The sequence below is a fragment of the Aythya fuligula genome, chromosome 16 (assembly GCF_009819795.1).
Source record: "Aythya fuligula isolate bAytFul2 chromosome 16, bAytFul2.pri, whole genome shotgun sequence".
In the NCBI taxonomy this organism is placed as follows: domain Eukaryota; kingdom Metazoa; phylum Chordata; class Aves; order Anseriformes; family Anatidae; genus Aythya; species Aythya fuligula.
Window position 1 is genome coordinate 13,173,893 of NC_045574.1, and position 13,953 is coordinate 13,187,845.

A 13,953-nucleotide genomic window follows, 5' to 3' on the forward strand; every position below is an offset into this window, starting at 1 on the left:
TGGTCACTTACGGCTGCAGATCCCACTTGGTGGCCCCACGCTGCTGGGGTTTCCTTCCCCTGCTCCCCAGGCAAAAGCTCCTGCTCCGAAGGAGTTCTCTGCTTCAACAGAGGGTACAGAAAATCAATTTTGCCCTGAAAATACACACACAGAAATGAGTTTCTCACAAACCTTCACAGCTTTGATTCAGATTTCCATTTCTGTCTTCCTGACAGAAAAAAAAATAATAATAATTGATCAAATCAGATTGTTTTTCCTCTTCAGAACGCTGACTTCCAATTCCGAAGTGAAACAATGTTAAAATGTCACCATTTCTGTTGATTTGATAGCAAAACATTTTTCACACAATCCTTGCCTGAGGCAAGGCAGTGACGGGCAACGGCTCTGTCGGCAGCGGCAGAGAATTCCCCCGTCCCTGTGCTGCACGTAACCAGGGTCAAGCAAATCTGCGCTGGTGCTCGGTGTCTTACAGCAGCAGACTGTGCATCATCATCATTCCCCCGTGCCTTCCTGGGGGCTGCACATCACCTTTTTGTGAGCTGTGTTTTTTCTGCTCTCACCAAACTCTGCAACCAATGTTTTGCAAACTCTGACCCAGCCATACACGATATCACAATAAAGATGTTTTCTCTGTCCTAAGACAAATTTGCATGCAGCAGAGGGAAAAAAAAAAAAAAAGAAGAGAAGAGAAGAGAAGGAAAAAGGAACTTCCTCTTATATGAATGTTATTAAATTTTGCAGAGCTTTGAGGGCTGGGTATCTAAATATATTTTGGATGAATTCCTATGCCCTGTTATTGAAAATGCCTTTCTCCATATTTCACATGCAATAAAGGGTTCACCTTTGCACTTGTAATTACTGCAGTGTTTCAAACAACATTTATAGCTGTGAGCACAAATGGCCATTTATGAACTGCTTGGATGAGCACTCATAACTTCGCAGAGAGACGAGGCACAATCATCATCTCCCTGCAAGAAGGCAGAAAGAGCTTCAATATTTGTTTATTCTTCCAGACAGCCACAATTAGAGTAATCACAAATAATCTTTTTCTTTTGCATTTGTTTGCGGATATGTAAAGCTACAGAGCAGACCTGCTCGCACACACAGACTCTCCGAGGAAGAGCTTTTGAAGGAATTCAAAAGCAAAACTGGCCCAGCATTTCAATGATTCTGTCAGCAGCAACTTAAGACTTGAATATATGGCTTTATTCCTTTCTTTTTTTCTGCAGAGCTCAGGTTCAGACAAAGGTTAAATGAAAGATCCTGCACCCAGGAATTGAGCTGTGCTGTGAAATACTGGATGCCTTAATTAAGTAAGCTGAGGAAAAGACCAAAGAATCTGGTAGCTTTATCGTCTGACAGATGATAAAGCAAAAGCTGTTCAAAAATAGCACACTAAGATATCTAATAAAATACACCAGGTCTGGATTTACACTGGGAGAGCCCTCGTGAGCATGAAATGGTTTTTGCTAGCCGAAAGCTTTCCGACCAGCAGTTCTCATTGCAAGGCTCTTGGTGGCTGCAGTGCTTTGGCCCCAGTTTCCATAAGGAAAGAAATCCTGGCTCTAGAGAAGCCACCAAAAACCCCCATTAGATTTTCCTCCAGATTTTTCCAGCTCTTTTTCCCAAGGGATGCATCCCATGCAGCGCACTGTGCCTGTGCCACAGGCAATCCACCGGGTACACCACGGCTTCAAACACCACGCCTGTTGAGAAAAGGAGTCAGAACCCCAGAAAACATCAGATCCTATTAGGCTGAGGGGTTTCCTCTCCTGCATCTTGCTTTAGGACCAAGCCTCAGTGCTCCCAGGACGGGGCTGTGCTTCCCTGCCCTCCTCTTGTGCTCCTGCCTCCTGCTGGCAAGTGAGCAGCTGCCTCTTCTCACCTCTGCTCCAACAGCTCACACCTGACTCTCTCCTTTCAGTGTTGTACACTTATCTAACATCAAGAAGGGAGACTTGTTGTGGATAATAACAGAGAGACCTACATCTTCGGCTGTCATTCCCCGGGCACTGCTTGGTGGTGGTGGGAGAGCACCTTGTTTCCTCCTTGGCACTGAAAACCAGCCCTTCTTGCTCTGAATGATAAGCTTGATTTCTTCTTCTCCAGGCCAATTTTTGCTTTTGTTATGTATTGAAAAAACTTAGAGAAGTCTGCAGAAGTGAGGGCTTTGGTCCTGAAGGTCTGCATTGATGTGGCAATGGGTCAGAGGTGGCACTGTAGGGTGCTGGGCAGCGATGCGCAGACATTGTGTGCATCTTTGTGGTCCCCTCCCTGCAGGGAGGGCAGAGCAGCTGCTTGTGCCCTTTCTGGACTGAGGAAGAAGCAGCAAATAAATCCATTGTCAGTTTTGCCTGTGTCTCACCACATCACGCAAAAAGGCTCTTTTTATCCAGCAAGTGTTGCTTTGTTTCATTTTTCAGATGCACTTGACTACTGGAGGTGCTTGATTCACATTTACTTTTGTCACCTCTTCCTCACAACTTTCTTTTTTTTTTTTTTTTTTTTTTTTTTTTTTTTTTTTTTTTTTTAACATCTGAGCTGTCTGAAAAGCAGCAAAACCAAACACGGGGACACATGATTTATCCTGGCCTCCATGGCATCCAAAACCATCTACCCAGACTGGACAAGTTTATGGAAGGCAGTGGAGAAAGAAAAATGGCACTTGTCCACACTAATAAAACTGTTGGCACAAAATCAGGCTTTATGAGGGTCAAAGCATTTTCCATTTCCAAAGGTAAACTTTGGCCTGAAGTACAGAAAGCTTGTTTTTGTCTTAAGGGTGAAATGTTTCAGAACACATCAAACTAGCGCTCAGAAAAGAAATTTTTGCGGTTCATGGTGTGCAGAATGGTTTGATGAGATAGGAGCAGCAAAAGCCCTTCTTCCTTCTTCCACATCTACTGAGAGAATGTACTTATTTACATTATAATGGTCAGGCTAACAGCTTCATTCAAAATGTCCACAGCATCATTTTCCTCCTCTTTGATAGTGTTTTCTTGGCTCTGGCTGACTTTGGTCGTGCACAAAATAATTAGGGAGCTCAGGATCAGGGAACTGTCAGCCCAGCTGCCTGTAAGCCAGCTCGTTAATTCGCTAAGCGTGTGATTCCTGATTGCAATTCCCTCTCTGCTGTCAGCATTCTCCAGGTGTGAGGATCCCAATTCAGGGAGCTCCAGGATCTGGCAGCTCTCCAGCTCTTTTCTGAGGATAACTGGGCAATGTTTGGGCAATGCAGTGCTGCCGCTAACGATACCTCCCACCAAGGGATTTCAACCCTCCCTCACCCAGCCAATACAGCTTCCAGGTCTCCAAAAATAAGCCACCTCCACTTTTTGTGTGTTTTTTTTTGTTTTTTTTTTTTGGACTTCTGTTGTTGTGTTGTTATTCGTTGGTTGTATTGGAGGGGTGCTGGGGAGCTGAGTCTCTTGGGTGCTGTGTGATACTGCATGGAAGGGTGAATCTGATTGCTTATCCTGACACACCAACCATTTAAGAAGGCATAAAACTTCCTAAATTAATCTGAACTACAGCACTAAGTCTTAAACACATACAGGCACGCACTCAGCCTTCATAACAAGCAGCTTTCAGCAGCTAAACCCCGTACACACTGTCCAGACTATTGCATACCAAATCCAGAGGCAATACAAACATTTTTGGTCTCATTTTTACATGTACAGCTGCTGAAAAATCAGGGCATACTTGAGCTTGGCTCAGGCTGAAAGCGCTGTTTGGCCAACATCCTCTTCTCGAATGGGGACAGTTTTGTGACATGGACTTATTGTCCCCATCCACACACCAGGCTGGTTCCTGCAGCAACTGGAAGGAGGAGTCGCTGAATGGCACAGCTGAGCACGGAGAACAACGTTGAGGCAAATTGATGGACGTCAAGGGGAGGCTTTGCACGTCCCCGGGTGGACATTGGCTAAGCCTATTAGTGTGATCAGTTCCAGGTAGCATTTGCTCTGTTAAAGGAGCTGCTTAATGAAAGCAGTCAGAAAGCACTTAGAGAGGTTTAAGCAATTGAAACAATATCCTTCAGTCTCCCACCGTTGGCTGGGTGATGCTTCAGTGAGGTGCTTCTTAGGAGAGGAAATTAAACCATGTTTTTTTATTGAAAATCTGAGAATTTCTAAATTGTGATGCTGGGGCCTCTTCACTTCTTCAAGTAATACCAGGCAAATGCCAAGTGTTAAGGAAGCATGCGTGCAGCCCACATGTTTCATTCCTTTGTGTGTGAGTAATTCCCCTCCTGAATTAAAGTCCTGAAGAATTCCTGCATTCCTCTTCTTGGCTGTTCCAAGTCTGAGCTCTCAGTTTGAGGAGAACACAGCAGAACAATGGGCAGAGCCCTTCTTACCTCCACCCTGCTCCTGCTCCTTCTGAGCCGGCGTTGCAGTTCAGGCTCTCGTGGCTACAGCTCTGAAGCCTTGGTCACTGCAGAAGGACGCAGCAAACACATCCTCAGAGCCCCCCTTGCAAGCTGAAACAGCTCAGGGAGGAATAAAAGACACATGAGACAACATGGGGGGAATTAAGAGAGGCTGCAAAGGATGTCAGCTTGGGTTATAGCAGATATAGCAGAGAAAGAGCCTTGAACCTGGTGAGGAGAAGGCGAGAGCCCTCATCTGTCCCTCAAAAGGGAATTTTTCTGTCTTTCTTTCTTCTCCTTCAAACACCCTGACATCCCTGGAGGAAATGACATGAACAAAGCTCAAATTGAATGCAGCACCTTCTTTCTTTTCACAAAGACTGTTTTACAAGGGAACTTTGGAAGAGGCCCTGGTCTGCACAGCGCTGGCATGGGCATGCTGCTCGCTGGGCCCGGTTCTTTGCTTAGCTTTTTAACCTTCCTATTTTGCCTTGCTCTTTTTGGATAAAACCAGGTCTTGTTGGTGCCAGGGGATGTTTTAACCACCAGCGTGAGCAGAGCCAGGAATTCACATCCATTTTCAAACCCGTCAGCTGAAGCCACTGAAAATCAGTACTGGAGCCTGAGTATGAAACTTTGTTTTTTGAAACCTTTTAAAAAGTTTTTCTATTTATTCTGCTATCTGAAAATAATATGGAAAGATAAAAGCAGACCTCTGGCTGCACTGGAATGGAAATCAAGAAGTCAAATCTCATGTTTACACTGCTCAGTAATGATTACAAGAGCACAGGGGGATTGCATCCCGCAAACGCTGCATCTTCACCAGTTTCTAAAGGAGCTGAGGGCTTCCCAGACCCTTTCTTGTTCCCAGTTTTTCTTCGTTTTTGCTCTCTCAGGCACTATTGGTGCATATTGGTGGTCTCCAGTCTCCACTGGTGGGGATCGACTTTTATGGAAATCCTTTCTTCTGCAGCCTTCTGACCCAAATACCAGCATAAGCAGTTTTCATTTTACTAGGCTCATGCCCACGTTGTAACTACCACAACCCCTAGTCTGGGGCCTGCTGGAATAAATATTGCCGACGACCTGTCAGGTACTGCATCATGTTAACATAAACAGCGCCTGCAGCTTTAGCGAGGCACTGCCAGCCACATCTGCACTTGGCCCAGCTCTCTCCATCTTTCACATCGAACTGCACGGTGACGTGTTCCCTTTGGGATAGATTCTCTTGTAACGGCACCAGCTAAATAAGAGCACAGACCCAAGGAGCTTCGAATACACAGGGGCTGTTTCTCCAGAAACCCAAATTAATGCAAATCCCTGCTGTGAGCCCCATTACACTGCCTTATAGGTTATTCAGATGGAGAGTGCATTCCTTGAGCATCACTGGAGATGTGACACTGCTGATGTGCTGAACCTCAGGAAAGGCTGAGAGATTTTGCTCCGATAGATCTGTCCCTACCCAAACAGCTCCTGCCTTTGCCCACAAGTTCTGATATGCTGCACGTATTTCAGCTCCCCTCGAAACACAAAGGAAAAGTGGTAAATTGGCCAAAATTGCTGCAACAAAGCTATCAGGGAGGCTGGGTTGGAGCTTCTCTGCAAGTCTTACCAACTGCAGAGGTAGCTGAAAGCATGAGCAGCATCTCTCTTCTCTCCCTCCACTGGGCACTGCCAGAGCTTTGTACATGTCAGGCATTGCTCCAGGTTCATGCTAACACCATGACAGTTTTCTGAGACATTGGCCCCGGACAAGGGCTGCCTCCCAGCCAGAGCCCCAGGATACACACGGTAAAACAAAATACTCACTGCAATTTAATGCAATTCCCGGATTGCTTCCACATTCAGTTTAGTCTGAAAGTCAAGACTGGCATGGTTTAAATCTTCTCTTGCACAATGTAAAAGCTGTCGCTCAAAATTTATGTTTCCTGCGTGATAAACAGGGGCTCGCCGTGCCGCCGCGCCTCCTTCCTCCCTGCCCTTCCTCCTTGGGATGTGGTTCAAACAGGCAGAGAACTGAGCCACAACAAGACCAAATAGAGAATTATAGGATGCAATAATTCAGGTTTAAATACGCTTTTAAATTAGGAGTCTGAGTTCAAAGGGAAATGAAGACGCAGCCTGGTTGGCTTGCCCAGGTTCCCCCCTCTGCTCCCAGCCTCACAGGTTTGGCACCTCGTTTGCTCAAATGTGGGAAATATCAGGAGTTAATGGAGCAGCTCTGCTCCTCTGCAAACCACATTTCCACGTGGCAATTGAATTAATTAGAAGCGAGGGAAGGGCCTGGTTCTGATGCAAGGCATGCACCTCTACCTGTCCAGCAGAGCAGGGGAGCAGCCGTGCTCTCTGCACAGAGGCAAACGAGTCACAGGTTTCTTGAATTTTTTAGTTCAAAAAACTGAGGCATGAAATCTCAGAAACGGCCCAAATCCATCCCCTTAGTGGTGTCTTTTTGGACTGCTGAAGAGCTGCAGGGGCTGTAGTGATGGATTACATCTGCGATCGCAACAGCCATATAGCAGCCAAAACTACTCAGATTGAAATAATGAATTCAACTGGACTATAATAATATATAATAATATAATAATAATATATAATTATATAATAGATAATTATATATCATAATGAATTCTTATTCTAGAGAATAAGAACAAACTCTGTAGCCTTCTTTCCTAAACCTGTCCTTCCCAATGCCTACAACTTTACTGATTAAATGGCTTTTTCAGCATTCCTGGAAGATGCTTTCCTACATCACACGGGCTGATGCTAAGAGAATTTCCCCATCTCCACTGTTAGTAACACGTTTAATAAACGCGATAACGTGGGCTTGAAATAAAGCTGTGAGTACAGAGCTGGACACCAAGAATTATTGGATTTCTGTACAAATTGCTCGGTGACTCCAGCCTTGATAACACTCCCAGAAAGAGGGCACAGACATTTGTCTCCCCACCCCTGCCCCACTGGAGGGGTGGAAATTCATTGCATTTACTTGAGCCTCCCCTGTGCTCCTTGGCTGTGTAATAGCAATGGGAAGATGCAGCCATAGGCAGTCTTGCTCCTCATGGACTGTTTTTCAAGGGATACACATCACTTCTATGTAGTCACATAAATATTTTCAGTCCCAAGGCAGAGAGACTTTGGCCTCCAAGTGCCAAGTAGCTTGATAAGAGCTCTGCTACTTCCTAGCCCTTTACAGGTCACATAAAGGACAAGAAAAATGTGGCCCTTATTGTCTGTAGAGCAAATTTGGGATAAAAAAAATTAACATAATCATTTTATTTAGTCTTGATTTTCTTCTTGGATTTTATTGTGTTATGTTTTAACTGAGATTTCTTTGTTTCCTGCTGGGATTCTGCCAGAATCCCGTCATTTCATACAGAGGATGAAATACATATTACAAAAGGAAACAAGTCTTTCCCTTGATTGCCTGATATATCTGCTTTTTAATCTATATTGACGAACGCTCAGCACCAGAAGAGCTTTTATCCTTCAGAGTTTTTGCATTTTGTTTCTCATTGGTTGATGGTCCTTGGCGAGAATGTGGAGAGGAAGAAAAACTATCATCCTTCTCTTTTTGCTCTTTAATTAATGAGTTGTATGATGGCAATGTCCAGACCCAAGCATCTCGTAATCATTGTCTCAGGTACTGCACAAATATAGAACAAAAGGCCGAGCTCTGCCACCACAAAGCAGCTCCTGAGGCTGTTTAATGATCCCAAGCACCATGGGGACTGCGGCCAGTGGCTCCGCATAACCAACTAATGGGATTACGGCGTCCCTGCTTCCCTGTCTACCTGCATGAAAAACATCCACTAACTGCTTCTCTGAGCACTGTAGACAAAATACCTGGTGCTGTAAGGGCATAAAACACAAGGACAGGTGCAAATGCAGAGCAGTTTCATTTAGCCTGCGTCTGAACTAGGCATCAACCATCCCTTATCTGTGCTGTATCTTTTGTTCATAATGTCACTGCTTCCATGCTTATCGATATTTTCTATTATTTCTGTTATGACTGTTTTTACAGACATTTTCAGGCTGTTTTTCCCTCCGGGTTATTAATTCTTGGCACAGCAGCAAGGTAAGAACAAAGCGGGGCTTTAGGAAATCAGTTTATGCCGATAAGCACCTCCCCACACAGGTGCCTTTCTCACCCACGATGAAGAATTGCTCGCAAAAAGTTAACTTTTTTCATTCTTTGCAGGTGCTGTGGTGATCGCCTTTGTGGTGTGCTGGCTCCCCTACCACATACGGCGCCTCATGTTTTGCTACGTCCCCTCCAGCCACTGGACAGAGTGAGTGATCGGGGCCTAGTGGGGCCTGGGGAGCAGAGGTGTGACCACGGGGTCACAGCCTCAACCTCTTAATTGGTTTGTTCTTTATTATGGATTTCTTGCCGTGATTTCCAGACAAAATTAGGAGTCCTCGCTTTATCACCTAAATCCCCCAGGTGTGGGAGGGGAAAGCATCAGCTTGCCCTGAAATGCATCAGCAGCCCTTCCTGCTGTGGCTGTGGCCACAGAATCGCCCCCGCTGGCAACGCTGATGGATATTCACCTTTGACAGCCCTTGATGAGATGATATTTGGCAGAGGCATTTATGCATCCGAAGTGGATCGCTGTCTCCGTGGTGGAGATATCGATCACCGGCCCCAGGACCAGGCAGCTCCTGTCAGCGCAGTTTCATTCCCCAACGCCACCTTCCCTTAGTGACAGGAGAGATTACGCAGATGAGAAAATAACCGGGCTGCTCACTGAGGGTATTTACTGGGTTTTAAAGCGAGTGGATCAAAATTAAATACCAGTAGTTGTCACTGAGGGACAGGTACCTACACGCATTGCACACCTACACTGAACGCACGTGCGGTGCTCACAGACGGCTGCTGGCAGCCTTTCTGCCACATCAGGCCAGGTCCCTTGGCAAAGCAGCCACAGAACTGTTTATTCATTTCAAATACGCAATTAAGAGCTCATTATGTCCAGGGATATAAACCTAGTTTAGCCTGGCAGAGAGATGGCATGAGAGGTGCTCGGTGAGAGATGCTTCCCTCCTCCCACAGCGCTGCATCCCTCTTCCCTCTGGAACCAGCTCTGCTTCCTGCAATGTCCAGGAAACGAAAAAATCCTCGGTACCAAGAAGCTGAGCAACAAGGAGACATTAAAATTTCATAAACGCCAAAAGCAAATAATAGTAATTTATGATACAGCAGCCTCCTGAATGGGATTGTACATCCATCCGTAGTAAAAGCCAAAGCCTATCTTTAATCACGAAAACAACGGAGCTCGAGGCACACACTGGGGCCAACTGTGGTGTCTTGTTTGCTTTCCTATAAGTAAAGTACTTAAAGCAGCAATCAATTCTGTAGTGCCCGCGTTTGCTATGAGCAAAAGGGGTAGAGAATCCCATCAGCAGTTAGTGTGAATTTATGCATTGTGGTTGCATTCACTTTTTTTTTTTTCTTTTTTCTCTTCTATTAAAAGCCATACGTGATTTTAGGAAAACGTTGAATTTACAGGCATGTTATGAATGCTGAGCTATCAGTATGGTAGCTAATCAAGAGCTCGCAGCAGCTTGACATAATCATTTATAAATGAAATGCATGTGCCTGCCCCTGAAGAAGATAAATCTGCGTTAAATTAATTCTTCACAACTACATTGAGAAACTCTGCTCCTAAGAGCTGGATGGGCCGGGCAGTACTTGGCAGGGCTGTGGGGGCCATGGGGGAGTGGTGATGTACTCCAGCACACGGCTATTTATCTTTTGTTAGACAGTGCTCAGACTAACAGAAAGGTCTGTGGTTTCCACTGAGATAAATGATCCCGAGGAACATTTTCCTGAAAATGAGACCCACGTTGTTTATAAACCCTTTACCATCTCTGAGATGTTGATCTCAGTTTTCCCAAAGAAAACTATTTCAGAAAGAAACAAAAATAACTAAGTGTTTTCAACCAGTTCTAGCTGAAAACATTATCTTGTGGTGGTCAGGATATGTTTAAAAGCACACTGTCATCAGCCTGCCCCCAGAATAGAGAAAACCATCCCAGAGCACAGACACATCCCAACGCGGGGACCCACCGAAGGAGCTGGCACAGCTCTCGCTGCCTGGGGAGGAGATCGCTGCTTCTCTTACAGGGTCTTGGCTCCTCCACAGGCTCTGTCTACCAGAATTGCAGCCAGAAAGTCAAGCTCATGTATATGCATGACACGGAAGCAAATCTCCAAGTGGTTTCTCAATTTCAAGCGAGTCTATTTTCAAAGGCAAAATAAGTATGTGAGGTAAATATCCCATCCAGTCCCAGGGCATAAATGAGTTTTGAACTGATAACAACGGGGGCAAGAGCTCTGTAAAGCTATTTGACCTACATCTGTCCAGTGGCAGCTGACAACACAGGGCACATAGCAGAGAAAGCTTAGCTGGAAGAACAACTTACACTTTTTTCACCCTTGTGATTTTGAATTCTTTCAGTTCTCCACACTCAGACTTCTGTCTTTCATCTGTCCTTCCAGTTTCCTCTACAACTTCTACCACTACTTCTACATGCTGACCAACGTCCTCTTCTACGTCAGCTCGGCCATCAACCCCATCCTGTACAACCTGGTGTCTGCAAACTTCCGACAGATCTTCCTCTCCACCCTCACGCTCCTGTGCCTGCCGTGGAGGAAGAAGAAAAAACGACTGGCCTTCACCAGGAAATCCAACAGCATCTCCAGCAACCACACGTTTTCCAGCCAGGTCACAAGGGAAACAACGTACTGAAGCCAAAGGAGGAAGAGAAATGCATTTCATCGTGGAGTCATAACTTGAGAGAGGCCTCTGTGACTTTCAGGCATGGTCTCCAAATTCACGTAACACAAGCGTGTTTAGCAAAGTCATTTTTGTTGGGAAAAATAGGCTTCGTTCTGCCAGTAACTTTGAGGTTATTTTAACGCGTTGGCCTTGCCTCTTTGTGAGTAATGTCTACACATTTTGTAACTTCGGTCTGGCATAAATCCAGGTGCAGTGCTAACTGGGAAGCCAATATATGTTAAACGTAAGCAAATTCATACTGCATTTCATCCTTTTCTCAAGGCAGAGATGCCATTTCCATGTCCAAGGGTTCGAGATCACATCTCTTGGCGGCAGCGAGCAGAGTCTGACGAGGAGAAAGCAGTTTTGAACAGGGAGGGATGTTTTTGGAGAAGGGACGTGCTCATCTATGGGATGTTCAATGAGCAAGGAGTGAAACCTCAGGGAGCCAGGTGGTGGGTTTAGAAATAGATCTAAATTCTTATGCATATGACCTGGGTGCTCAGTCGAGCCACGATGGTTCCTTGAACTTAAATACCAACAGATGATGCCTTACTTAGATTGGGCTGGGAGTAGCCTGGGATCATCGTTCACTTTAGGGTGTGTGTAGTGCCTGGCACAGCGAGCCCTGCACCCCCTGCTTTGGGTATTGCAACACCAGTAAGTAACAGAGTCTCTGGCAAAGCCAGGAATGCAGAAACTGTACCCAGCTGGACTGCTGCAAATGAACAGAAATGGAAAATCTTCCTTATGCCACACAGCCAAACCCTGCTTTTTTTATTTATTATTTTTTTTCCCAGGCTCCAGTCTGCTGAGAGAAGAGCAACCTGCCCCATTTCTGTGGGACTCTCAGATTTTTCACAATCTGATTCCAGTTTTGCTTGTTTCTGCACTATTTTCACACGGCTGACATTTCATGGGTTATCAGTTGTAGGCGGTAGGGCCTCTTTTTCTACCTTTTCTTTTATTTCTTTTTGCTACCAAACCTGCTGGCTTACTGATCTGCACATACACATCTTCAGATAATGCAAATGAAGAACACAGGACAGTCTAAGCTGGGGAGTCTAGCTCTAAAACAACTTTAACAAGTCAGAGGAGCAGCAGCGAGAGCTGTTTGCAGCAAATCCAAGTTTGGGACAGCCAGAGGTTGTGCTGCACCATGACTATGAGCATACTCTAAAAAAAAAAAAAAAAAAAGGGATCAAAATAAGAGAATATAAAGCTTATCTTCTCTTCCCCTTCTTTCTTCACCTTGATTTTTCTTTTGAATTTGAAATTTCTCAGCTGGCCAGGATGGGTAGCATGAGGTTTTCACCCATACGGTCCCACCTCTAACAGCCAACTGGGAGATGCAACAAATTCTCTTGAGCCTTTACCACCAGAAGTCACGGGTCTCTGGGACAAAGCCAAAGGGCCTTCCCTGTGGTCACAGCATGGTGCTGTGACCTGCACAAACCTGGGAACCAAACCATCATCCTGTGCAGCCCAGGCTTGATTTTCTGTTAGTAACCTTGAGTCCCTCTTCACACCAAGGCAGAAACTACATCGGGTTGGTCCCTGCCCACATGCTCCTTGCCAGTGCACTCCTCCTACATCCCACACCCTGGGCAGAGTCAGAAACCCACCCAGCGAGCCTCCAGTTACGCTCACACTAAGGTGAGCTGAAGACATCCTATCAGGAAAACCTCACATTTTGTTAAAGGTCTGGCTTTGACAAAGGGAGACAGTGACAAACCATTGCTAGGCATTCAGAGAGACTCCAAAAAAGAGGCGAGCAGTGTCAGGGCAAAGGGCAGACCAAAGAGCGCTGCTAAGGCTGGCTTTTAGCTGTGAGAAGGGCTGTTCTCTGGCGGTGACACACATTGCTGTTCATTTCTGCTGCTCAGAGCAGCTGTGGGAAAGCCAGTGGCTGCGGATCGCTCCTGGTCAGAAGCACAGAAAGGCTCTGTAAGAAGGGAGATCCAGGGGTAGGGCACAATGCTGAGCTCTGGTGGCAGGAGGCTCCGTGCAGGAGCTGCCCCAGCCCCTTGGCACGTGTCACTAGCTTCCCTCTATAATGACTAAAGACTATAAAGACTAAAAGAGCCCCTTGGCTCCATCCAGCTTGCAGGCTTTGCCCATCCCCTGTCACCCTGCAACTGAGGAGCACCCACAGCCCGTGACACTGGTCCCAGTGCTGGATACGTGGCTCTGACCCCGCAGGCAGCTACGTGAGCCCTTGCAGAGCAGCATCACACAGCCGTGGAGAGCAGTCACCTCCAGCAGGTACCAGTGACATTTCCTACTCCAGATGTAGTATGTTGTGGTGTTTGCTGTGAGTTGGGAGCGATGGCTATCTGCTCCTGAGGCATTTATAGCCATTGTACAGAGCTGGCTACTACCACGTGGATCTGGCTACAACCAGCCGTGACTTACAACCGCACCTAGCAGGGATGGGGAAATTATTTTAACGCCTAGTACAGAACCACTCCAAAAGAAAGGGCTCCAAATAGGAATCAGCAGGGCCTTAGTTCCCTCTGATTCAGCCAAACTACAGGCTTTGTCCTGCCATGCCTTCTCTTAATTTCTTGCCCTGGTTGCACGAAACAGAGGGCAGAGTTTACAATTGACAAAGCACTTTTGTTGCTCGTTTGCAGTCGACTCCTCTTTGGTAAGAAAAACTGGTAATGGGACAAATAAATAAGAGAGGCAAAAAGGAGACTGGTCTCTCCTTGGAAGTAAATCTGTGAGGAACCAGCAAATGCTATCATGTTGGTGTTTAATATCGCGTGTGTGTTAGAAATGGCTTGGGCAGGC

The 13,953-nt window shown here is 45.9% G+C and overlaps 1 protein-coding gene across 1 annotated transcript in view; it reads left to right on the forward strand.

Annotated features, from left to right (window-relative positions):
* Positions 1-11,133, forward strand: part of NTSR1 (neurotensin receptor 1) — a 45,827-nt gene extending 34,694 nt beyond the window's left edge. Inside the window, exons 3-4 of the mRNA XM_032198538.1 lie at positions 8,574-8,664; positions 10,878-11,133. Of these exons, the coding sequence (XP_032054429.1) occupies positions 8,574-8,664; positions 10,878-11,127 (341 nt within the window). The 3' untranslated portion in view covers positions 11,128-11,133. The remainder of the gene's footprint in view (positions 1-8,573; positions 8,665-10,877) is intronic.
* Positions 11,134-13,953: the final 2,820 nt, after the last annotated feature.